The sequence below is a fragment of the Astyanax mexicanus genome, chromosome 1 (assembly GCF_023375975.1).
Source record: "Astyanax mexicanus isolate ESR-SI-001 chromosome 1, AstMex3_surface, whole genome shotgun sequence".
In the NCBI taxonomy this organism is placed as follows: Eukaryota; Metazoa; Chordata; class Actinopteri; order Characiformes; family Acestrorhamphidae; genus Astyanax; species Astyanax mexicanus.
Window position 1 is genome coordinate 101,343,967 of NC_064408.1, and position 26,938 is coordinate 101,370,904.

General features: G+C 36.9%; 1 protein-coding gene across 1 annotated transcript in view; it reads right to left on the reverse strand.

Annotated features, from left to right (window-relative positions):
* Positions 1–2,196: 2,196 nt before the first annotated feature.
* fndc3bb (fibronectin type III domain containing 3Bb) overlaps positions 2,197–26,938 on the reverse strand; it is a 94,980-nt gene continuing 70,238 nt past the window's right edge. Inside the window, exons 19-26 of the mRNA XM_022681185.2 lie at positions 23,688–23,866; positions 22,226–22,339; positions 19,563–19,712; positions 18,056–18,342; positions 14,133–14,345; positions 12,426–12,592; positions 9,426–9,553; positions 2,197–5,599 (exon numbers count right to left, since the gene is read on the reverse strand). Coding sequence (XP_022536906.2) covers positions 5,300–5,599; positions 9,426–9,553; positions 12,426–12,592; positions 14,133–14,345; positions 18,056–18,342; positions 19,563–19,712; positions 22,226–22,339; positions 23,688–23,866 — 1,538 coding nt within the window. The 3' untranslated portion in view covers positions 2,197–5,299. The remainder of the gene's footprint in view (positions 5,600–9,425; positions 9,554–12,425; positions 12,593–14,132; positions 14,346–18,055; positions 18,343–19,562; positions 19,713–22,225; positions 22,340–23,687; positions 23,867–26,938) is intronic.

Below are 26,938 nucleotides of genomic sequence, written 5' to 3' on the forward strand. Positions count from 1 at the left end.
ATATAAATGTATAAAAAATACATTTTAGGCAAAAATCTGATTTTAGAAATGTCATAGAACAGACGATTATATCTTAATTAATATATTAAATTATATCTTAATTATAACTATATATCTCAAAAAGGTTTTAGAGGCATTAAACGTATTCAGATGCCTGGTTCTGTTCACCTCCACTGTGACTCTGTCAGGCTTTTTTTTCACACATACAATTCACATCAAACTACATAATAACGTTCTCTCTGCTGATTGGTCAGATCTGTCTGGGGTGGGAGCAAGAAAGTAAATTCAGGATAAAGGTCCTGTGTTATGGACCAATGCATAGGAGACAGAGACCAGCTCCTCTCAAGGGTCTAAGTTTAGTTGTTTTGTTGAATTCTGTAAATAACTGTTTACATCTCAACCACTTAATCTTTAATCAGACAGAAATTTGAATAAATATATTAATAAAATTAGGTCTCCTTTTAAAAGTTTTAAGGAGTAAACATTTTTACCTTGCGATGTAAAAAAGAACTGAACTTCACTGATGCAAGTATTTGTACATGGTGAATTGTCTTTGTTTTTTTTTTTTTCATTCTTGTAGATGATTGTTATATGCATTCTACACAAAAATGCCTTAAACAGTTTAAAATACTGGAAGACAAAGTTCGCACTGTAGATGTAAGCATTGTACATTGTACCCTGAGTCAGGGAGAATACAATTGTGCTGGCTGATCAAATGTTTATATTTATTTATGTGAATATTTACCTTATTTTTGTGTATGATCACTGTCAGGATAAAATTATGCATCTTTAAAATGATATATTTAGAGAAAAAGTCTGATCTTCATGGAAATTTGACCACAAAAGGACAGTAACAGGAGGAAACTAGGTCAGTAATGGAGATCTGGTTTTATCCTCACAGTGATAAATGTTGTAAAAATCGTTCATATGCCGTTACAGTAAGTTGTGGTAAGTTAAGCGCTCTGGCAGATAGATGTTTGTGTTTACATTCTGTATTTGGTGTTAAGCATTCTTTACAGAACTGCACTGGTGATTTTAATGCTTGTGATCTGTTTTAAGCGTACGATACACTTCAGTTGTTTTTATTAAAAGCCTTTATTGTTAGATTTACAAGCATATGCAAGCAAAAGAACACCAGCAACATGAGCTTTCTGTAATATTAAGTGCTTAATCAGCCAATGTGTGCACTTTTTAAAATAGTCTCAAATCACTTTATTTATTCATTTACTTCGAATTAGTTCCCTATTTTTCCCCATTTAGCTCGGCCAATTGTCCCACTCATTCAGCTGCTACTCAGCTGTATATACCCATCACTGGTGATGCAAAAACATCAGGAGGGTGAAGACTATCACATGCCTCCTCTGATACAATCTGATGCAGCACTGCTCGGAGGAGGAAAGTGCAGCGACTCGGTTCTGATACATCAGCTCACAGACGCCTTGTGCTGATCGGCATCACCCTGTGGAGTGATGTGGGGAGAGCATGCCATCTACCCACCCAGAGAGAGCAAGGGCAATTGTGCTCTCTCAGGGCTCCGGTAGCTGATGGTAAGCTACATGACCGGGATTCAAACTAGCGATCTCCCGATCATAGTGGCAGCACTTTTAGAACTTTGTTCATTTAGAATGTTTCTTACTTTAATAAGTCATCATTAAACTATGAAAAAGAAAAGGAAATGTATTTTATAAATGATAAAAGTAAAAACTAATCTGTAATTAACACACTAAAATATGGCATTTTCTGAACATTTTGTAGCTAGTTGTTTATTTGCTGAATTCTACATTTAAAAATGCTAAATATAATGCAAAAAACATTATTCTTAATACAATAAACTGTGTATTAAAATGTGCAGAAGTGTGTTCTTCATAAAAAAAAAAACATTTATGTGACTTTTTACATTTTCATTAAAACCTGTTTACTTTATGTGACTAATAATATCTAGATTGAGTCCTAATTGCATTTTAACCACATTCATTTATGCTTATTACCCAAACGTGTCTCCAGTTAAACTGAAATCTAATTCCTGTGTGAGACAGAATATGCTAATGATGTGTTTCTGCTTTGTATTGGGATTAGGTTTTGGTTGTTGAATGTTTCTTAAGGAGACAGATGTGTTTACACTGTTAGAACTTAAAAATCTACATACATAATCCTGATACTTGAGACTCAGCATAAATCAAATAGCAACACTGTAAGTCATATCAGAAAAATTTAAACATTTATTGTGTATAAATATATTACATATATGCTACAGATACATAATCATCTTAAATACAATGGGTAGTACTTCAAATCTATACATTAAACCGATATGGTAGGTTGTGTTGTTCTTGTTTCATTTTTTTTTTATATAATGCCTATGATTATAATTTACAACAATAAATGTGACATGATTATGTTTGGAAATGGCAGTGTGGAATGATTCTCATCATGTGTCAACACGAGCGACTGTGTTTATCTTCCCTGATGACAGGTAAGGCTTTGAATTGTGATGTCAGAAGATCCTTAAAGTGACAACCTGATGAATTTTTGCACATTTATTTAAAAAAAAAAAAAAAAAAAAACAACAACAGAAAGTTGGGGTTGTTTAGGTGAAAGTTTTGAAATTAAAGTGTTCAAGTGTTTCCACTTCAAGTTTTATGTTTAGTATCAAGTTATGTCACGTCTCTCTTCAAAAAGGACACTGGAATGTATGTTAGATGTCCTCGTACGAAAGGCTCGAGGGCTGCGCTGATGTAAATCAAACAAATAAAAAACAAACAAATGAAAGAAGATGAAATGAAAAATAATAACGAAAATATATTCCATATGAGTATTAACTTGCTGATCGGAGAAGAGAGATATAAGCTATTGAACGAAGGCAGACATACATGTAAGTAAAAACTGGTATATGCGCAATAAAACATATCTGAAACGAAACAGGTTAATATTAAAAGATTACTGCTCTATATTTGGAAACAATTCATCATAACCGAAAAAATAAAAGACATGCTACATGAGAAAATATTGAATATGACAGTTCGTTTGATTCTTAAAGAAATAAATAAATGAAAGATTGCACTGTGATTTGCATTATAAAGTACTGTATGCAATATATAGTATAAATAAACCTAAACAAAACTGTTATACCTTGCTTTGCTCACTAACTTTGGTTAAAGATAAAGTTGAGCTAGTAAACATTGTTTTTTCATGTACTGCATAATGTAGTCTCAGCTAAAGAGAGAGGTTAGAGGGTAAATGAAATGGTGGGAGATCTGTGGAGAGCGTAGAGAGTAGAGAATCTGAAATTATTTAAAAGCATAGGCACGGGCCACCGGCATTCTGAACAGTTTATCTGGTCCCCCCAGTCCCTGAGGTACGTACATTCCAGACTTCACTTTACTGTGAGTTGCCAGAAGGCGAAGGATGTTGCTAGAAAGTTCTTTGGCCATAAGGGTGCTTGCATTTTGTTTTCCCAGGACCCAAGGGCACTTTCCCTTTTTCACTTTAAAAGGATTAGGAGGAGAGCGAAAAAGAGACAAGAGGAAAACAAGAACGTTAAAAGGAAAACTCAGAAAAGTTTGTGGACGCTCCTTATTATTACTAAGTACATTTACATTAAGATGTCCCCACTGCAGACAGTGTAATTTCCATATAAAAGAACTACATTTACAGTCACTAATAAAATAAGATGAAGTTTAGAGGGGTCTAAAGCCCCCGGTATTGGACTGTAAAGCACTGGAGCAGCAAATGTCACTCCACCCACATAACTATGTGAGGAGCTTTAGATTTACTCACTTTCCCTTTGGTGTGTTGGTTGTGCAAGTCTTTAAAAAGAAATGAATGCTAGGTGTACACAAGGCACAGTACACACTGCAGGCACTTAGCAGCATCAACATATCGCAAAGTTCTGAGGAAAAGCTGTGTGATCAGGTACGTGATTACCTGCTGAATGATGTGCCCTTGCCACTGTAGTAAGTGGAAGGCTCTGGTGGAAGCATCCAGTAATATTAGAACAGTTACGTTCAAGAGGCAGAGGACTGTCTACACGAGTGCATGGCTAAAGAGCAAGTACAGTACCAGTCAAACGCCTGGACACACATTCTCATTAATATTAGTCATTTATTTGTACTATTTTCTACACTGTATATTAATGGTAAAGACTTAGAAACAATAAACGAACACATAAGCAATAATCATTATTGCGTACATGTTTCTTCATAGTTTTGATGTCTTCGATATTAATCTACAATGTTGAAATGAAAAAACTAAAACTAAAAATTAAAAAGAAGGGCAGTGTTCAACACTCGACTGGTACTGTATATTTTTAGCCTTTGAGCAGCATCTGTGATCAAGATCCGATCCCCCAACATCCACCAACCATCAACTAACTGCAGTTCTTTCTGCTGCAGGAAATTTGAAGAAAAACTCCCTATTAATGATCTTAAAGTTTTAGAAAAAACAAAGTAATAATCAGGTGTCCACAAACTTTTGTCCACAGTGTAAGTACAGATATGAAAGCATAAACGAATAAGTAAAAATCCGCTGGTAAAAGTACGGGCCACTGAGTATCGGTAACTATGAGATTATTTGTTACGAAAATGAACTTATGGGTACAATAAATACAATGGTCTACAAATTTACCATGAGACGAACCTCTCGTTTGTACCTGTATTTAATACACTTCTATTATCTCTCTTTATATTGAATATCAATAGCTCTATAGTTAGGAAAGGCTACTCGCTGTATTACTAGTGTAGTATCATCTACTACTGCAGCATTAGTGTTGTCGACCCCATGCTAACCGCTGCAGCAATCCGTCCGTAGCAGCAGCAGCAGTGAGGTCTTAAACAGGAAAATAGAAAATTACACATCTCTGCAATGCTGATGTGTTAAAGCTGTATCACATAATAAACACTTTGTAAAAATACAAAAAAATACATATATATATTTTTTTACGTTTACATGAAACCTGTTCGGGGGCCTCGTAAAAAGTTCTTACCTTGTAAAAAATACATAGGACCTAAAAACATATAAAAATACTTTCATTTACCACTGTAGCTGTAGTTTAAAAAAAACTGTGCAACAAAGACACCAAAGTTTAAACATATAAAAGAGACAGACAAGAAAAAGCAGATGAATTGAAACGATAATAGGTGGGGGGGGGCAGGGCAAGGAAGCCTGTCTGACTGATTTAGAAAAAAATATTATAAAACGCTGCTTTGACGTCCCTCAAGTTTTGCAGCTCTGTATATGTATGAAAGTGTGTTTATGTGTATTTATGTTTGTGTGTGTGTATGTGTGCGTCTGCTCGCTGGCTTCATATGAGGAGCTGGAGCAGGTAAGCGATAATGATGGAGGCGCCGGCCACCCCGAGGACGATGAGGCTGGCGAACTGTTCGTCCGTGAGTGCTTTGGGTGTGGATGTGCTGACAGAGCCCGGCTCCAGGGCCACGGCCGTGTTGGTGCGGCGCGGGGAGAAATGTGTGGAGGGGCTGAACGGTCCGCACAGCTCCTGTGAGGTGTCTGAGCAACGTCGGCACACGAAGACCCGCAGGCGGTAGTCTGTGTTCCACTGCAGGCCGAACAGCTGATAGGAGGTGTCCTCTCCCTTGTAGACCTGAAGAGTCAATCAGAAATGGGGAGGAAATTGTTATTTCTGCCATTTGTTCATTTATTCTAACCTTATCTCTGTTAAACACGTTTTTTACCATGTACAATAGAGACATGCATGCGTATTAATTACTCTGGAGGAAGATTTTAATAAATGATGTGTTCATGTGTTCAACAGTGCTCATGCTACCTATTATTCCAACAGAAACTTTAGCTGCACTTAAATTAATGAAATGTATCTACTAATTTCTGTACATGCAACGTTTTCCAATTCTTTGTTCAGTTTTACCATTTCATTTCAGCTTGAATGTAGAGAAAAACAAAACATTAAAGTTGCTGTCTGTTAATGGACACTCTAAACTGAGGCACCATCAGACCATTTCTGTGCTTTAACAAGGAGACGGTGGCCCATCTACCCCACTCTTCCCTGCACTTTCACTAACACACCCTAACAAAAACACTCAATCAAGTTGGGAACACAGTATATTACACTTTGCACATTAACAGCGGGACAATTTCAGATGTTGCTAATAGAAACTGAAACAGGCTCCAGCGTAAAGAAAAACACTCCAACATTTTTCAAACTAAACTCTCCATGCCACAGCTACATTTTATAATCGACTGTATATCACAGATGCAGCAGCCAGAGAATAACATAAACTATGGATGTCGATCTGATCATGTGATCGGAATGGCCAGGCTGCATTCACACTGGCAGCAACAAGTCTCTCATTTCAACCAAGTTTGCCTGTAGTGTGTGTTTCTGACTGCTCGCGCTGTCATGCTACTGAGGGCATTCTCTCTCTTTCTCTCACACACACACTCGTGCAGCTATGCAGCTGCACACACACCTTTTCCTCTTTCCAATGTGGAATTTGAAAAATAAATAAATAAATCATATATGGAGCTACACAAGTATTTATTTTCTCCATTAAAGCTCTCAGTTTAACTCAGTAACTCAGTAAATTACAATACTAATTTTATTTATCTAATTAAAAAATAAAATAAAATACCCCAAGATATTATACTATAGTGAAAACATCTTATCTAAATCTAGTCTTCCAGACCTAAAACCACACTATACTATTATTACTGCCCTCCCAACAATATAAATTAATCTTGATCTTAAGTATGATTAATCACAGAGCTGTTGACATTTTTAGTTTAGTTGTTTATTTAAGAATCGATGCATATTCAAATGTAAACCATTTATATGGCTATTTAGTACTTGTCTATTTTGTGCTAAATTGTTTTGATACCATTGTTTCAATAGTAATTAAAAATAATTTTAAACATCAAAAGGGACAACTTGGATGTGTTCTTTCTTGAAAGTATTTCTGTTTATCGAATCAATACTCAGTATCAGCAGATACTCAAAATCAAATGACTCAGAGGCAAAAAAAAATATGATTGGGACATCCCCAGCATATGCCATAGCGGCAGATCTAAAATGTTTCTTTAATGTACTGTATGGACAGCGTTTACAGAACTGAATCTCACCACAGCTAAATGTGTTTGGAGAGAACACTGCCGCTGCTGTTATGTTTATTAACAGACCCCTGCGTTGGCAAGCATCACACTAATTGAGAGAAAATTGCTAGAGCTTTCCTCCCTACTCTGAGAGAGCAAGGCCAATTATACTGTAATTGTGTGGGAAGGAGTTAAATGTGACCATGAGCCAGAGCCAGAATCCTTGTAATGATGCAGCGATTTACCAGCCAGAGACCCAGTATATTACCTATTGCAGTAAATACAGCAACATCTATAAGACAAACTTAATTTGGCAAACTTCCAATGAAACTGCTACATTTGTGAATATCATGAAGTCCGAACATTAGTAAGACAAGTAAAACAACCTCACACAGAATACCCTGCGACATCTGAAACCTGTGCTTTTTTATGTAACTACACTTTAGCACACACACTGGGAGAAGACACAGGTTGGCACTTAGCGACTCTAAATACTGTTCACTTCCATGGCGCAGCAGAATAGACCACGCAGTGTTTTTCATTATTACATTACATTCAACACAAATCAAAACCACAAAAATGAATAATATACAGTGCAAAAGTTTTCATAACCCTTGAACTTTTTCACATTTTGTCACCTTACAACTACAAACTTAAATGTATTTGATTGAGATTTCATAGACCAACACAAAGCCGTACATGTATGTTAAGTGGAAAGAAAATGTCTTGCTGTCTTGCTGGAAGGTGAATCTCCTTCCAAGTCTTAAGACTTTTGCAGCCTCCAACACGTTCTCTTTCAGCCCTGTATATAGCTCCATCCCCACAGCATGAAGCTGCCACCACCATGTTTTACATTGGGAATGGTCTGTTCACGATGATGAGCAGTGTTACTTATCTGCCACACATAGCGTTTTCGATTTAGGCCACAAAGTTCAGCTTTGGTTTCATCTGACCCCAACACTTTCTGGATTTTATTTAGGGGTTTCAGAATAAAGGGGACGGAATATTTTTTAATATCATACTTTTCAGATTTTTAATTGATACAATTTTTGAAAACCATGTACCATTTTTGTTTTACTTTACAATTAGGTGCTACTTTGTGTTGGTCTATCACTTGAAATCTCATTAAAATACATTTAAGTTTTTGGTTGTAAGATCACAAAATGTGAGAAAGTTCAAAAGTTACTGTATGATTTGTGATTGTACATGAAATGCGAGAATTCCAGTATTTAAAAGTAACTTTTTACTCAGAGTAGGCTCAACACCAAGCTTGATGTGATGGAAGAGAAGAAGCTGATCAACAGGATGAACGTTTTAGATTATAAATAATCTAATCTCATACATCAAATGATCATTTTCAATAGAAACAAATCATACAATCCAGGGCTCTGATTTTAGCCTTTGTTGCGAGATGAGGTGAGGTGAGGTGAGGTGCTGTACGGCACATTCAGTGAGTGGTCACCTGTATCCGGTGTAAGAGTGCTCATGATGAGTGATAACTATAAAAAAAAGTCAAACAGCTAGTTTGTGATTTGTTGAGCATTTGATTTTTGTTGCTATCACAGCTGCTAAGTGAAAGGTTACAGAAAAGTGCACAAGTTGCAATTACACCACCTATTTTGAAAGCTTTCAAACATATGGAGCCCTCTACTATCCTCTGATTGACAGTTCACTGCACACAAGAAAGACCTGCACAACACAAAGCAAATGTGTTCTACCACAGAACAGTGGAGAGAAAAATTACTTTAATTTGTGTGAGCTTTCAGTAGGGTCTGAATTCTACTCAATTCTACTGAAAATGAAGCAACAATGAGAAGACATACACACAGAGTCATGTATTGCCTTGTTAATCCCTGAGGTGCAAAACTTCAACCATATTAAAGCCTTTAAGGCAGCCACATTGCCACTTTCAATACAGTAAGGCATAATTTAATTTAATATTGATTCATGCAATAAATTGCTTTGCAGAATGAAATATGTAAATTGCCTTTCCGTCCAATTTTCTCTCTAAAAAACTCAATTTAATCGATAGCTTCTCTGAGGTGCTTGTATACATTCAAAACAGCATTCACTTGGTAACAGAAAAACAAGACAAAACACTTGTTAAAAAAAACTTTTCACTTCATTTGTGCTGACTCTTCTTTTTCTCTGAGAAGTATATTTATTGTTTATTCTCATGCTGTCTACAGTTTGAAATGAACATTCGCATTGCAAATTATGTTTTCAGCAACTGTATCAAAACACAATGGGATAATGCAAAATCTCCTATTATAAACTATACCATGCTATAGCCATCCTCAAAGATAAAACACCATAAAACGCTCCCTGCAACAAAGGAAGTATTGATCAAAACCATGTCATACCTGTCTGTATTCTGACTCCTTTCCACCCAGGACCTGCAGCACGTAGGTGATACGGTCCCCCCTCATCGGGGGGACGCTTTCCCAGGTCACCTCACAAGCATTGCCCTCTAGCTGAGCCACTCTAGGAGCTGAAGAGAGAGACATAAAGAGCATATTTAGCAAAAGGATAATGGCAGTATGACAAAAGATATCCACAATATGATATAAAAAGCGAAATGTTTATCACAATTATAAAAAAAACATATCCCCACAGACACTCAGATCATATAAAAATGACGTTTTCACTGAACATTAAAATTAAAAAGTAAATGGGCCCCAATATATTTAACACTGCGAAGATTTACAAATGAGGTTAAATTAATAAAATGTGTCTGTTTTAGCCCAAAATGTACTGTACGTGCTGCAGTTATCTGCTAATGTTACATTCAGAGAAAAAATATTAACCAATTGTTCATTTACAGTGCTGTGAAAAAGTATTTGCCCCCTTACAGACTTCTTTTGTCTTTTAGTCATTTTTGTCAAACTTTAATATGTATAAACCTGAGTTAATATAAAAATCTTTTTTTAATAATAATTTAATTTATTAAGGGAAAAAAAATCCAAACAAACCAGGAACAAAGCCTGTAATTATAATTATTTTTTTTGTAATTGAGTTTAATTTCACTAGCGACAACCAGGCCTGATTATTGTCAGACCTGTAGAATCAAGAACTTAAAAAAACCTGTCTTACAACATCATGCAGGTTAAAATATCTCAAAAATCAACACATTATGCACCAATCTAAACTAATTCAACAATTTTTTTGATGACTTTAAGCTCAAATGTCCTTGGGTTCTGCAGCAGGACAATGATCTGACATACACCAGCAAGAATGCCCTGAGAATGCCCCAGTGTGGCTGAATTAAAAGAATTCTGTAAAGAAAAGTGGACCAAAACTCCTCCACAGAGAAGTGAAAGACTCACTGCTATGGAGTCAAAAAAGGGTCATAAAGATTTTGAGTTTGTAAAACAGAAGTCACAAATGTACTGAAACTTGTAACTGCGTTTAAACAACTGCATGCACGAAAATCCAAATCCACAAATTAACTGGAATGTGCAAACTTGAAACAGAAAGTAATATTAATAATAATTCAAATGTACAAATGTGAAAAAATATTTTAATTATATATAAATATATATTTTTTAATTTGTAAATCCAATCTCTTGAATGTGTGAATCAGTACTGCTCAAATGGCTTAAGCTGGGTCAGACCAAAAATCACATTGAATTTGTGAGGTTGTAAATGTGACAGTGGGTGTTTTTCACTGTGGAGCTAAAAATCCTCTCATTCACCTTCTCTGCTGCGGGTGCGAAGCTCTAGCTGCAGTTGCGAATTTTGACCCTGTTTTGACGCCTGATTGATGAACCAATAGGAAAGCTTTATCTGGACCAATCAGATTACGGGGTTTGTTTAACCAATCAGAACAATGGGTGGGTCTCTGCAGCTCAGAGTACTGGGCATGTCGAAAGGTGGTCGTCTATTGGTCTATTGGAGCTGACGTTCCACGTGGCCGCCATTTTGGAGTCGGCCACCATGCGCCCCCCAGTGGATCAATTTACACTGAGGAAGGAGTTTAATAAACCGATAATATTCACAACTCTACCAATTTACACACGGTTTGGTTTGTTACAAACAGCAGAGATGTAGTAATGATACAGGACACTGTCACACATTACAAATATGTGCTTTCATGCTGAAATACTTTACATTATGCTCTTTATCAAAGACAGACATATGGTATAGCATATTAATTAGTACATAAATTAATTAATTTATTAATATATATATATATATATATATATATATATATATATATATATATATATATATATATATATATATGTGTGTGTGTGTGTGTGTGTGTGTGTGTGTGTGTGTGCATCTATGTACATAAATATAAAATTAATTCATATAATTAGAACATAATATAAAGTATTTCAGCATGAAAGCACGTATTTGTAATGTGTAAATCAGGTAAAAAATTGGTAGAGTTATGAATATTATTGTTTTATTAAACTCCTTCCTCTGTGTAAATTAATCCACCGGGGGCGCATGGTGGCTGACTCCAAAATGGCGGCCACACTTTCGACACGCCCACACCTTTCGACACGCCCAGTACTCTGAGCTGCAGAGACCCACCCATTGTTCTGATTGGTTAAACAAACCCCGTAATCTGATTGGTCCGGATAAAGCTTTCCTATTGGTCCATCAATCAGGCGTCAAAACAGGGTCAAAATTCGCAACTGCAGCTAGAGCTTCGCACCCGCAGCAGAGAAGATGAATGAGAGGATTTTTAGCTCCACAGTGAAAAACACCCACTGTCACATTTACAACCTCACAAATTCAATGTGATTTTTGGTCTGACCCAGCTTAAGCCATTTGAGCAGTACTGATTCACACATTCAAGAGATTGGATTTACAAATTAAAAAATATATATTTATATATAATTAAAATATTTTTTCACATTTGTACATTTGAATTATTATTAATATTACTTTCTGTTTCAAGTTTGCACATTCCAGTTAATTTGTGGATTTGGATTTTTGTGCATGTAGTTGTTTAAACGCAGTTACAAGTTTCAGTACATTTGTGACTTCTGTTTTACAAACTCAAAATCTTTATGACCCTTTTTTGACTCCATACACTGCCAGTAATCGCAAATGCTTGATTGCAGTTGTTGCTGCCAAGGGTGGTCCAACCAAGTTATTACTTTTAGGGACAATAATATTTACACATAAGGGCCAGATTGGTATGGATAGATTTTTAACATAATAAAAGAAATTATCATTTAAAAATGTTTTTATATAATATTAGGGTTATATTTGTCTTATATCAATGTAGTGATAAAAATGTGAGTATGATTAAAATGCAAAAAGAAAAAAAATACTTTTTATATATGGTAGAGTAAAAAAAAGGTGGTCATACATCTACAGGCTGTTTGTCTGTGGACGATGGTTACCTTTGAGTGTTGGAGGCACTGATTTGGTAGTGGTGAAGGTGTGGGTGTCAGAGAAGGGGCCCTCGCCTGCCTCACTCACAGCCTGGATCCTGAAAGTGTAGCGGCTCGACTCGCTCAGGCGCTGAACCTTAAACGTGTGGCTCGGCCCACGATAGATTGGCACGAACCTGTTAAAAGTTAAAACCAGAACCTGACGGATTACTTTACCAGAACAAGGAACACATTTTTGCTGCATCCCCTTTATAGTATTAAAAACATCAAAAAACTCAAATGAAATAAAACAGAAATGGTCCAAAATAAAATAATTGGTTAAGAGCAAAGTTTTCTTTCTCATTTATTTGCAATCTAATATCGGCTTAGCTTGCTATTTAGATTAATAGGTTTATTCTGTCTGTGGTCAGTGACGATACACCCAGGGGACCTCAACTAAAATATTTAGAGAAATATTTTATCCACTAAAAAAGAGAAGGCATTACATAAAGCTTCTAAGTACAATTAAGCTCATCAGACTCCGAGACAGAACTATTTGTCCGTGAACTTTTTAAACCCATGTACCAGACCACTGAGTGAAGGTAAAAGCTGGACGCAGCAGAAACAAGCAGACAAAAAAGCTCCATCACAGCAGTGTCTTATTAGTCTCCACAGCAGTGTCTTACTCAGATCCAGCTGCTTCCTCTGCACCCTGTGCATTTCTGCTGGCTCAGAGCCCTAAGCAGGGGGAAGTGTGAGGCTTCAATTAGCCTTATAGCTCTAATCAGCGGGGCAGTGCTGAAGCAGAAAGAGTGGGTATTAGTGAGGAGGGTCAAGACAACCCTACCTTTACTCCTCCTAATTCATAAGACACTGAGAGAGCTGCCATACTCATTAACACACAGCTCATCTACTCAACAGCTAGCAGACGGGGCTATAATAAAGACATATAGACACATGTGAACACACAGCTAAAATAGACAAGCAAGCAAAGACATGAACACAGAAGAACGTGGCTGTGGAAATCAGGGCAATGACACCTGAAGGGACATGGACATAGGGCAGTGACATATGCAGGGACACAAAATCTAAGGCAAGAACATGTGCTAGGACATTGACACATGGCAGTTGGGAATATGTATTAGATAATTTGTCATATTTAAATGGTGAAAATAAATTAAGCTCCGAGAATTATATTGACTGATGAACTAGAGACAGCAATAGGGGTGGATGATATGGCCCTAAAATAATATCACAAATTTTTTATGGTATTTTCGCGGTAACGATACTCTTGGCAATATGACAAAACACTGAATAAAAAAAAAATATTTTAAGAATACACTACTGCAACAAAATGAAAATAACATTTTATTATTGCATATGATATGATGTGGCACACTTCTAACTGAGATAATAAAAAATACAAGAATTTTATCAGATTTATAACAGAAGTCAATGATGCAGTATGTCATGATACTAATAATGCACTCCAAATATCTCAATATAACCAGGATTAAAGTAAAATAAATGATACTAGACAGATATAATCTGTCTCCAGTAGATCTATAATGGTAAATGAGAACAGCATGATTTTTTCTTTTGCTAAAAACAGCAAAAATAGTACCCTGATGTAATAATTAGGGGTGGGTGTGAGATGTTGGCGATATTATCGCGTACGATATGATATGGCACACCCCTAGACAGCAATGTAATTTTTTAGCACAGCTCTGTTCTCACCTCTGGTTCCTGTCCTCCATCTGCAGGACGTAGGTAGTATCGTCTGTGATCAGCCCCCTGCTGTTGCTGTCCCCCCAGCGCAGTTTCAGACTCTGTGGTCCTGTAGCGGCACACTCCAGTTTAGGTGGGGAGGGGGGCAGTGGCTTGGTCCTCACCTGCAGACTTGGCCCAAATGGACCAGCACCTACACTGTTTTCCGCTCTCACCTGCACACTAAACACACACATAAACACAGGTGTTATATACTCATTTTAAAATGCGTGTTTGTTTGCTGAAGTAATCTGCAGTTTTTCATCCTTAACAGATATTGATCTACATAAAATGCATCACTTAACATTAAAAACAAATATAACATTCATGTGTGCAGGGCTGTAAAACCCAATAAAATAAATACGATACAGGTCAGGAAAAAAATAAAAGACTTTATTCTTTATTTCTTTGTTTTTACCAAATTGAAAACCTTTGAAATATAATCAAGAGGAAGATGAATGATCACAAGTCATAAAACCAAGCTGAACTGCTTGGATTTTTGCACCAGGAGTGGAATGAAGTTATCCAAAAGCAGTGTGTAAGACTGGTGGAGGAGAACATGACAGGATGCATGAAAACTGTGATTAAAAACCAGGGTTATTCCACCAAATATTGATTTCTGAAAACTTTCTCTTAAAAATGTATGAATATGAGCTTGTTCTCTTTGAATTATTTGAGGTCTGAAAGCTCTGCATCTTTTTTGTTATTTCAGCCATTTCTCATTTTCTGCAAATAAATGCTCTAAATAACAATATTTTTATTATAGAAATAATTATTTTAACAAAATAAACAAATGTTTAATAACAGATCATAATCACTGTAAATAATTTAGAGGAAAAGGCCAATTGTTGTCATTACAGAGGAATAGGCCCCAATTGTGGCCAGTTTGCTTAATGGGACGATAATAAAATGGCAAAAAAAAAAACAGAACATAATTTTGGTAAACACAAGCTTACTCTGGTATTTACACGGCAAGAAAATCTCGCTTTCAAGTAAATCACAGGGGCCCAAATGCTTGTTCGCTTCCCCTCTACTTAAAGCAATAAAATGTCGATGTATTTATAAATAAAACAGCAATGAATTTTTTTAAGTAATTATGTGATGTGACAGTGCATCCATAGTTAGAATGCTTCTAACCCTGTGTATGTCCACTTTCACTCGCAATAATATAGAAGAGTCTCTAATGTGCACTTAATGCGTTGCTTGTATTTTCTATATACACACAAACAGAAATCTCCAGCTCTTAGGTTTCATAATGCAGAAAAAATAGCTTGAATCTGATTCATATGAGAACATTAGCACGGTACGGACAATCCCACAAGAGTTACCACTACGGTCATGCTGTTCATTTGCAGTCATTATCTCTCCCACTCCCGATTTAATTTCTCATCCCACAGGAGCTTCTATAGCGAGATCCACTGTTTCACAATGATAACATGCACAGACACACACAGTAGGAGGAGAAGCACATTGTGTGCATGTCCCAGGACTGCAGCTGGATAAAGAGGAATGTGAATGAAGTATGGAATATGATGTTGTGAGATCAAACTCTGTTCAGTCTCAATAAAGGCAATATCCATGTTGGATCCATGTTGGAAGTCCAAAAGCAAGTCTCCAGATTTAATATTATCTCTGTCGGTTCTGCTGCAGCTTTTGTCATATTGAAGCTTCAAGCTACAAACACTCAAGTCACCAGGAAGAAATGAAGTGTTCAGAATATCAATCTGAGCAGTTGCTTTTTGATATTTACCAGCATCTGTCCAACCTCAAGTCATTCATTTCTGTAATTTCAGATTTCTACTGTCCAATCTTGATTTACATAAAACCTATTTCACCACTAGTTTAATACACATTAAAACTTGTACTCCTTTTTTGGCTGTAGTATTGAGTCAAATTATCCAAGATTTACACCTTGGCCCATTTTTGTAGCATTTCTTCTCTTCTTGGTTCTTTCTTTTCCTGTCTTGTGTTCTTGTTTGACTTCCTAGTCATGTGCTCTGTAGAACATGGTTCAGTTTTGTTACTCTAATGTCTCTCGGGCCTTGTCATTAGTGTCCCACCTGTGTCTCATTTGTGACTGAGCCCCCTGGTTATCTTCCCCAGGTGTTCCTTGTCGGTGTCTGAGAATAAATATCCCATGTTTTCCTTTGTTCTCTCTTGTGCCTTGTTTGTTCGCTCAATGTTACAGGTGTGTAAGCTTTAGCACGCTCACTCAATTGCTTGCTTGTTGGTTGGACTCCTGTTTATGTTAGTCCTTATGTTTCAAGGTTACTTTTTGTTGTTTGTTTTCAGTAGGGCTACTAGTAAAACTAACTTGCACATGCATCCTGTTTTCAACTCTACACCAAGAGGGTTTTTTATCAGTCGTTACCATTGATTGTGTTTTGGTGTATAAACACATAGACAAACACATTGTTTTTCATGGTCTGTTTTATGTGTTTTCTGATAAGTACCCTGTTAACTGTGTGAACATACATTTCTTTTTCATATTCTAACTTAACTGAAAATGAAAATCCATCAGTGCTGCAAAAACTTCCCAAACTTCTGTGTAAACATAGCAATCGGTGCAGTCCTGCAATTATGCCTGCAGAAGCTCTTGTTCCTCTTAAAAACAACCAATTTAGCCCTCTCTTTTTATAACTCTCTCAGAGGCAGCCTTTCAGACTTTACATCTGATTGGCTGTTGATGCATGTCTTCCCTTGATGTTCAGTCTGTTTGTGAGAGAATTGAAAACAGCTTACGGAGTGGCTGTTAAGAGGCCTGGACACAAAAAGTCTCTCTTAAATGCACAAAGGCAGGTGAACAACGCAGCACAGGACACAATGTTAAAATAAGCCAGCAGGGTACAGAAGAACTCTCAGCATAAATATATACATAAAGATATCCTACAGCAAAAAAAGGAGAAATGCAAATATTGATAATGAAGTCCTGATAAATCGCACAGTTATTTGGGCAAATAAATACTTTTAAGCAATTTTAAAGTGTGCAATACATTATAGTTGAATAAATTATAGAGATGGAACAAGTGGTCCAAAACGGTCCAAACTGAGACGTGATGCTGCATTTTTTAACCTTTTCGGATTAAATAATGGAGATTTTTTTTTGGCCAACAGGCTAAATATACAGCACTTTGCTTAATTTCAGCAGAATCTTCCCACATGGTTACCTAAGATACAGCAGTGTTGCATATTGTTACTAATTTTAACACTCACTTTCCCATTTAGCATAGCTGTACCAATTTCTGGGCAGTGCACCGAATAAAAACTAAAAAGTACAGGTGTGAAAACACCCAGAAAACCTTTTAAACTACCCATACTTATCAATAATATAAAACTACTGATTTACAAAATATTCAAACAGTATCTTCTCTATCTGTAGAACTCAGATACACAGAGCACATTTGAATGTGTTAAATCAACACTGTCTGTGTTAAGACTGTTACATTTGAAGTATAATGTTCATTTAACACTATAATTGTTGATTTAACACAGGCAAATTTACTGTGTATTCTCTCCTCTTCTCTCTCTCTATCTCCCCCCTCTCTTTTTCTCTGTCAATCTGTTTATTTTATTTTTTTTGTTCTGTCTACTTTTTTTGTCACTTGTTTTTTAATGTTTCTGTCTCAGTCCGGCTTGTCTGTTTTTCATTTTCTAATGCAGCCTTGTTTGTGTTTCTCTTTTGCTAGTATTGTTCATATTATCTATTTCTCCCTCTCAGTCTATCTCCATCTAGTTTGTCTCTTTGGTACAGTCATATATCTTCATTAACAGAAAAGGCCAAAGAAAAAAAGATAACTGCAAAGCACGCAGAAAGCTCTCTGATAATACTAATGGACCTTACTGGCTGCAGACACGCACGTGTGTGAGACACATTACTGCAGTCTCTCACTGACCTGTACTCGCTGTCAGGCTGCAGGTTTCGGATCACGTGGCAGGTGGCATTTCCAGCTGTAATGAGTGTCTCTCCCATGGCGATGGTGTAGCAGGTGATCTCCTGGCCGTTACAGTTGGGCTCATCCCAGGCCAGAGCCAGGCAAGTGGAGGGGGAGAAGGGTTCTTCGTCAGCAGGCAAGGAGACAGACTCCTGCAGGTAGAGGCTGACCACGGCGTTCGGAGCAGCCGCCGGTGTCCGACACCACCCCAGATCACTGTAGGGGCCTGCCCCTGCCTGGTTGGTGGCCTACAGAACAATACAATCACTGAGGCTACATTCATGTTACAGGAGTGACACAGGTCTGTTTTTTTTTAAAGAATGGTGTAAAAACAAGAACAGAATTTAATAGGGCACAGTTCATTTTACAGCTGCTGCTCACAACGCCATATGATCACATGGAAAGTGCAACACTGCCTACAGTGGTATGAAAAAGTTTGGGTAAATATGGAACATACAATATGACAAGCTCTCAGGATTGGCTAAATTATGAGCCATTTATTAATAACAAATTTGGTCTCCAAATAAGTTAATAATGAAACATAGCCGATCAATCGTTCCATCTCCAGCAAAAAAAAAAACATATATTAATGCTTTAATTTACCATTTATACCTAAAAACACCAGCAGCAAGATGAATCGTGATAAATCGATCATAAATGTGAGCTGCCAGGGCAGAAAGGTTATAAAAGCACATTAAAACAATAAGTTCTGTCATATGAAGGCAGCCTGGGATTCGCGGGTGGCATTCTGCTCATCCTGTTAAGCCATGAAACAGCTGGTTAAAGCAAAGGTTTCAGGAAATTAAGGACACTTGTAATTGTAACTGCATCAAAAGAAAAAGGCCTTTACTCTGAGATAGACGCTCTTTGTGTTACAGGGCTGTGTTAAACACTCTGCTTGTTGCTAGCTCATTTAGAGTCAATTGTCTGAGACCTGTGCACACTCAAAGGTCAAAGACCATGCAGGAAGAGAATTTGATCAAGTATAAATGCACCCAGAAATGAATTTGTTATTGTGAGAAATGTTTTTTTCTTTCATGAATAAAGATATTCAAAGTGGCATTTTGTGCGTCACTAGGACTGGCGGGAGAATGGGACTGTTATTATTTAAATAAATGAATCCAAAAAGGAGTGTCTCTTTATATAATAAGAGCTGGAAGTAATTGCTACTAATAATGGCAGTAGAATAGCAGAGAGGTATTCAGGACTGGTATGGTTTAGAGCATGGCTTAGAGCATTTTCAATTCAAAGGGTGCAAATCAATATCAATCTCATCTTTTTATTTCATTTAATTTTCTTTCCTTAGAAGACACTTGACAAAAAGCACATACACATTGGGTTTCTTTTCATGTGGGTGATTTTATATAACAGCAGGTGATAAAAAATATCTAAACAATTTTTTTGTGGTCTGCTGTTATGTAAAATCATCCATATGAAAAGAATCATGATGTACGAAGCTGGTGGTTACCTGTAGCCTACAGCAGTAGCTTGCTGCTGCCTCCAGGTTGGAGATTTCGCAGAAGGTTTCCGTCCCATTATAAATCATTTCCAGAGAGTCCTGGTCCCGACCCCAGTCGAGCTGGTAGCCGGAGATATCTGCTCCCGAGCTCTCATCCGTCTGATGAAACAAATTAACAAATCAGAACCTGGCTCAGCCTCCTGGAAACTCCAGGTACATGTGCTCAGCTGAAATCTGACCGATTAACATTCGGACACAACGCAATTACGACCCGCCGCTGGGAGGAATTAAGACGGAACGGGACACTGGGAAGATCGTCTCTGCCACTTTATAAAATTTAATTTTCTACCTCTCTGACACTAAGAGGTTGATGTACATTTTGAGTGGGAACAACGTCCAGAATACACATAACTCCCTTACTGGAAGAACTTCAAATGAGGCATAAATCACGATGGATGGTAATTGAAAAGGTTGTGACGTTGCCCAGATTAAATGTTCTTTTCATTCTATTCTTACTTTTAATTACGTTTCATTTGCGTAATTATGTTGACTATGGGAGTAGCACAGTGTCGGAGCAGAGCAGCAAGGCCTGGGGATGTAGGGAGACATTGCTCAAGGAATAACCAAGAAAACCCAGCAAGTTTTGGGATTTAAATCCACAACCTTGTGCTTGCTGTAATACTCCACTATACTATGACATTTGTTGATGCATATTCCAACACAATATTAATGTTGTCAGTTTTTTTCTTGTTCTTAAATGTTTCTGTCTCAGTCCAGCTTGTCTGTTTTCTTTTTCTAATTCAGCCTTGTTTGTTTCTCTCTCTAGCTCGTTTTGTTCTATACACTTAGGGTTTTTTGGTTCTTTTAATATGTTTTATTTGCCAACAATGTTCCTTTTGCATTGCAATCTGCTATTTAACTTCTTTTGTTGCTGTCCAATGAAAAATAAGTATCTCCAAAATAACTTCACAACTTTACAGCAGAGGAAAAAACACCCTAAACTTTTAATAGAAGTCAATGTAAAAAGAGTTTTTTTTATTTTAAGTATTTAAACTATTGGTTTGTTCATTAAGACATGTTGGCACAGTGTAAGGGCCAGATTGTTTTTTGAATTTTGTAGTAAACTATACATCCACAAAAATGAAGATACTTGTTTTTTTCACTGGAGAGGCACGCTATGCATGTATCATACTGAGAAAGACGCCACCCACATTAATCACAATTAAACACGTCATGCCTCCATGGTATAGCTGCCTTTTACTGCAAACTTGGCAATGAGGATTTTTCTAATCGTCAAAACAGCACACCATATCTGAACTGAATTTATTGTACTTTAAAATATTAATTAAAGACCTGCCCTTATAACAGTAATATGATGAACAGAACAAGTTAAAAGTGACAAAATTCCATCTATTTTGTGAAATGTTACTACACTGATTTAGCAATCAAGGCTAAAGTTTGGACACACCTTCTCATTTAATGCGTTTTCTTTATGTTCATGAGTATTTACATTGTAGATTCTCACGGAAGGCATCAAAACTATGAATGAACAAGTGGAGTTTATGTATTTAACAAAAAATGAGCTGGCCTCCACAGTCACCTGACCTGAACCCAATCCAGATGGTTTGGGGTCAGCTGGACCACAGAGTGAAGACAAAGGAGCCAACAAGTGCTAATAAACACCTCTGGGAACTCCTTCCTTCAAGACTGTTGGAAAACCATTTCAGGTGACCACCTCTTGAGAGAAGCTCATTGAGAGAATGATGCCAATAGTGTGCAAAGCAGTAATCAGAGCAAAGGTGGCTACTTTGAAGAAACTAGAATATATATATATTTTTTTTTTTTGTTAGTTATTTCACCCTTTTTTTGTTAAGTACATAACTCCACGTGTGTTCATTCATAGTTTTGATGCCTTCAGTGAGAATCTACAATGTAAATAGTAATGAAAATAAAGAAAACGCATTAAAAAGAGAATGAGTGTCCAGACTTTTGACCTGTACTCTAGATTTAAATAATCTTAACAAATGATCTTTAATCTCTTAGGCACTATGTTTACAATACATTTTATTAATCTCACTGCAAAACCTTTATAAATTATTTGACAGGCATATGCTTTAATGTAATGTTAAAAACTGAGGTGTGGGATTAGGTATAAGGTAAAGTAAGCCTAGATTGGCTTTGTTAATGATCTTTCAGATTTAAATTGGAGGTCCTTAATCAGTTTTCTTTCCCCACACATAAAAGGAGCTGATTCATTTGGAGAGATGGGGTGCCCTGCAAAAAAAAAAAAGAACGGATAAAGGAGTGGATGGATATAAATCCACCTGTGGTTGTAGAAAGGAAGGAAATGGACCATATGAGTTAGCTATTGTGAGAGAACAGCTTCTCAAACACCTTCCGTGCTCCCTAGAGAAGAGTATTATAAAGCATGTTGGGATGAATATAATGGACAATGTCCTGAGTGGAGAGGCTGGAGCTGAGGTGGCATTTATCCTGTAATTTAGCCCAATTTTGTTTTTTTCACCACAACAAAGAAGCTGATTGCAGCTGGAAATGTATTAGTACTCTGAAGAAGCAGGAAAGACTGTAGAGTTGTAGAGTCCGTGAACATAATGGGTGTGCTTTTTACTCTGAAACTTCAATAAAAAAACCCTAACTGCAGTCAAACTCACCTCCCAGCTGACCACTGCACACGTGTGAGATGTCAGATTGATGACGGGAACCACACACTGGCCTGGAGGTCCTGCTGCAGTGGTCACTTCCACAAACTCGGTGTATGGTCCATACTGAGGAGGAAATGAATGGGACATCAAGAAAAACACTCAACACTGACTCACCAAATTATAAATTGATGGGAAAATGCCACAAAATGTTCTGAAAAACAGTGGAGATGTTTTTTTTTTATGTTTTGTTACATCTGTCAAATACTCTTCATCTGCTGACAGGTAAATTACTATATTTATAGCCTGACAACTGACAAGAACTAAATTTCAGCTCAAAAGCACATCAATGTGATGTCCCTGTCTTTCATAAGAAAATATTACCTGAAAGAATGCACTCCAGACTTACGGTAAGAACCTCAAAGCAATATTCCAATATTTTTTTATCCTGATCTATATCTGCAGCATCTCTAGCAGACAGTCAGTTATCACAGACCATCATTATGAAGCCTGTATTTACTGAAAGAATAGAATACCATTGACCAGAAACATAATAGAAGCCAATGAAGCAGCTCCCACAGGTGTGTTTTCAATGTGTTTATCTATTCTTTACTTACTTTGTACATAAATATGTTACAAAATGAAGGTCTATATCATTTAAAGTACAGTTTATATAAGAAATACCTTCATTTTGGAAAGAAAAAATTGTCCATCCCTCTCCCAGTCTAACTTCCTATGAATTCATCTATACATTACATTAAAGTAGACTTCACAGGATAAAAGGAAGTCACCTCTTTTCAGAGGGGAGGTTTGACCATCTACAATAAAGCAGAAACCACATAAACTCCTGCCCAAAATTCTCATATATTCATAAGCTGATGTCACATTTCAAACTCACAAACTGCATTATATATGCTAAACCTTTTTAAATCAGACTTGTCAGATTTGTAGCCCAGATACAACCCTGGAAAAGATTAAGAGAACACTTCAGTTTCTGTATCAGTGTCTCTGATTTTGCTATTTATAGGTATATGTTTGAGTAAAATAAACATTGTTGTTTTATTCTATAATCTACAGACAACATTTCTCCCAAATTCCAAATTAAAAATATTGTCATTTTAGAGCATTTATTGGCAGAAAATAAGAAAAGGCTGAAATAACAAAAAAGATGCAGAGCTTTCAGACCTCAAATAATGCAAAGATAACAAAGTTTTAAGAGTTCAGAAATCAATATTTGGTGGAATAACCCTGGTTTTTAATCTCAGTTTTCATGCATCTTTACATGTTCTCCTCCACCAGTCTTACACGCTGCTTTTGGATAACTTTATGCCACTCCTGTTGCAAAAATTCAAGCAGTTCACTTTGGTTTGATGGCTTGTGATCATCCATCTTCCTCTTGATTATATTCTAGAGGTTTTCAATTTTTAAGTGGTCTCTTTTTTTTTCAGAAACTGCACTGTGTTGGGTGACCTACCCCGGCATCGTTGGCAGCACGCACTCTGAACCTGTAGGTGGCGCCTGGCAGCAGACTCCCCACAGTACACTCTGTGTGGGTTCCATTGTACACCTGCATCGGGTTGGCTTCCTCTTCTACTCCACTCATCTCCACACTGTAGACCAGACTTTCATTCTCCACATCGCACACAGGACCTTCTATACAGACAGACAGTAGGAGAGCAAGACAGAAAGAGAGAAAGTGTGAAAGGGCAAGAGAGGGGAGAAAGAGAGTTAAATACTCTTATTTTTCTAACATTTCCAAACTTTGTCAAATAACACAGCAGTGCTGTAATGAACTGAGCGAGACAGGGAGGGAGGGAAAGGGAGGAAGACAGGGAAAAATGAGATGGTGGGATAGCGTGTTATGGATGAGAGGGAGAGCTTTCAAAGCGGCTAATTTATTTTTCTGCACAGATGCAGGTCTGAATATTTCTGTCTAGACAAAGATAAGGGGATGATGGGTAGGCATAGCTCACAAAGCTGAGACGTGTACATCTCCAAAATCTCTACTACCAGTACATGTTGGGCATATACAAGACTCTCCATTAAATTTGTGGGTGGGACATTTTTTGTTCTTTATCTTCTATTTATTTACGTTTATAGAGTTTTTTAACCTCCTTCTGATACTGATGTGGCGAGAGATTTTAAATGTCTTCTGATACAACTTCTTGTCTGTAAAATTCAATAAACATATTACAAAAATCAATACTGCATTTTTGAGAACCAAATATAAATATAATATTGCAATATATACATTGATGTTTTCTCACACCCATATAATCCAAAAATACAGGGACAGAGCAGAAAGATTGATTGGATTGATTGTGCAAAAATATAAATATTTAAAAGATCTACGCTTAGACTTGAATTTTACTCCAACAGGCTATCCCAGTCATTTAAAGTTCTCGCATTTACTTGAGACGCTGTTTTGTTCACCTGAGCTCAACTTTGTTTCACCTGTGTCTGTTTTTGATGTAGCACAGTTTTGGCAATGGCTTGCCTCTACACATCACACACAAACAATAACGTGTGAGCGCTTCCTTTGACTGTCAATCCTTTCACAGTATGTCATTTAGGACTAGATTGTAAAAGATGGGGTGGGGCGGATCGAAGTAGTAACACTTACGGTTCAGACTAAAACGAGCACAACATACCTTACATAAACACTCATTTTATCTCAAATAACACTCTTACAGAATCATACAACCCAGTAAACACATATACACATTTTAGTCTAGCTTCCGTTCCCTCAGCAACCGCTCAGCCTGCACACATTGCGAGGTGAATCAATAGCGGGGGGGGGGGGAGAGGGGGAACATGCTGTGAAAAACACATTTGATAATAGAGCCAGAACATAGAGAGGTGGAGAGCGCTTCTCACCCTGCAAGAGCTTTCTGAGCTTCATCGTTACAAAAAAAGAGGATGAAAAAAGGAGGTTTCTGTCTTTAAATTCCAGACAGGTTCTCCTCAGACCAGCTGAAGATGTTTGGAGGCATGCATGCAGATGCTGTTCATTACATGCTGAAACACTACTTATAACTTGTTGAGGGCAAAGCTAAACTGCAGGAGCTTAATAGGTTTTAGGGACATCACAAAACATATTTTAACAAGTAAACTAAACAATATGTATTTGTCTTGCAGGTTCTTTAGCAAACAAGCATCTAAAAATACCAGCATAACATACATCATGCAAAATTTTGTATCTTCAAAATGGCAACTTAAAAACTTCTTAATTTTTAATGAAAGTCAAGGTCAACGTGTTGATCCATTTATCATGAAATTGTGACACAAAGTAACAATACAGAAACTGTCAAAAATAGTGCAAACGAAGGTACAAAGTTGTGTTCGCAACAATATCAAACATACATCAGAAAAAAACTGCCTAGAAACACTACATGGACAAAAATATTGGAACACCTGCTCATTCATTGTTTCTTATAATATGAAGGGTTTGAAAAAAAATCATCATACTTTTGTTGTAGTAATTGTCTCTAATAATCAGAGTAGGCATTCTACTAGACTTTAGATACATTGGTGTGAGGATTTGATTGCATTCAGCAATAACAGCTGAATTAAGGATGTCAGGATGTTGTATGACCAGCATCCCACCTCATCCTCAACTCATTCCAGAAGTATTGTATGGATTGTGTGGAACACAGTTGCTCCACAGATCCATTACTGTACAGAATGTTATACCTCTTTAGCCCAAGCCTGGCATTAAGCATGGTGCTAACAGGTTAAAGTTTATCTGCTGCAGAGAATCCCATTTTATTGGCAGTAATTTTCTTTAAACACAGAAATGTCAAAAATTAGTACCTCTTACAGTAGCTGAACGCATTTATTAGAATGTGTGTCTAAAAAGATGACTTTTACACCGATTACTTTGGATACAGCTGTTGTCTATAGTATTAACAATTTAACAATTTACAGAATTATATATTGTCAATCACCTCGTCTGCTTTATCGCTCCGCTTTAGAGTAAATAATGGTCAGTTTAAATGAGTTTAAACAGGGTTGACTCATGGACTGACTGGCTATAACTTCAGGTTAGTCGAGTTAACACTGATGGATGATGCAGGTGCAGTAGGGATTTCCCTTCTGGCCAGGCTGCATGGATACAAGATGTAATGCATTCATTAAACCCATCACGTAAATGTTTCTCAGCTCTAATCTGGTTTGAAATAGCTCTGATTTTATAACCATAAAGCTTGGAAACCCCCAGATCTAATTTACAGCACTTTGGACAGCTAATGTGAACATAGCCTGAGATGCCAAGTTTAACAGAACACTGCTAACTTCTCACACTACAGGTGGATAGAGGGCATTTAATGTCAAGCTCAGCTATAAACAGACTGCTGTTCTTTTTTTTTGTTCTCTAAGTGGACAGAGGCAGCAATTTATGTCTTTTAGACTAAAACTGGGCACAACGGAAATCCAGGCCAGATAATCTATAAACATAAAGACTGGCAGTTATTAGGGCACAAATGCAAAAAACCACTGACCAAATAAGAGAGGCTTTTTAAATGAAGGACTTTAGCAAGATGTGCATTTAAGCTAATGGTTAAATCTAGATTTTGCTAGGACATGTGTACACAAATAATGACAGGAAGAAGACAGGAGCAAATGGAAAACAAACACACAAGTGACTCACAGAACATGTGCTTTTGGGGTGCGTTTGTTTTCGGTGTGCATGTGAGTCAAATGTTTGGACACACCTGTGTTTTGAAA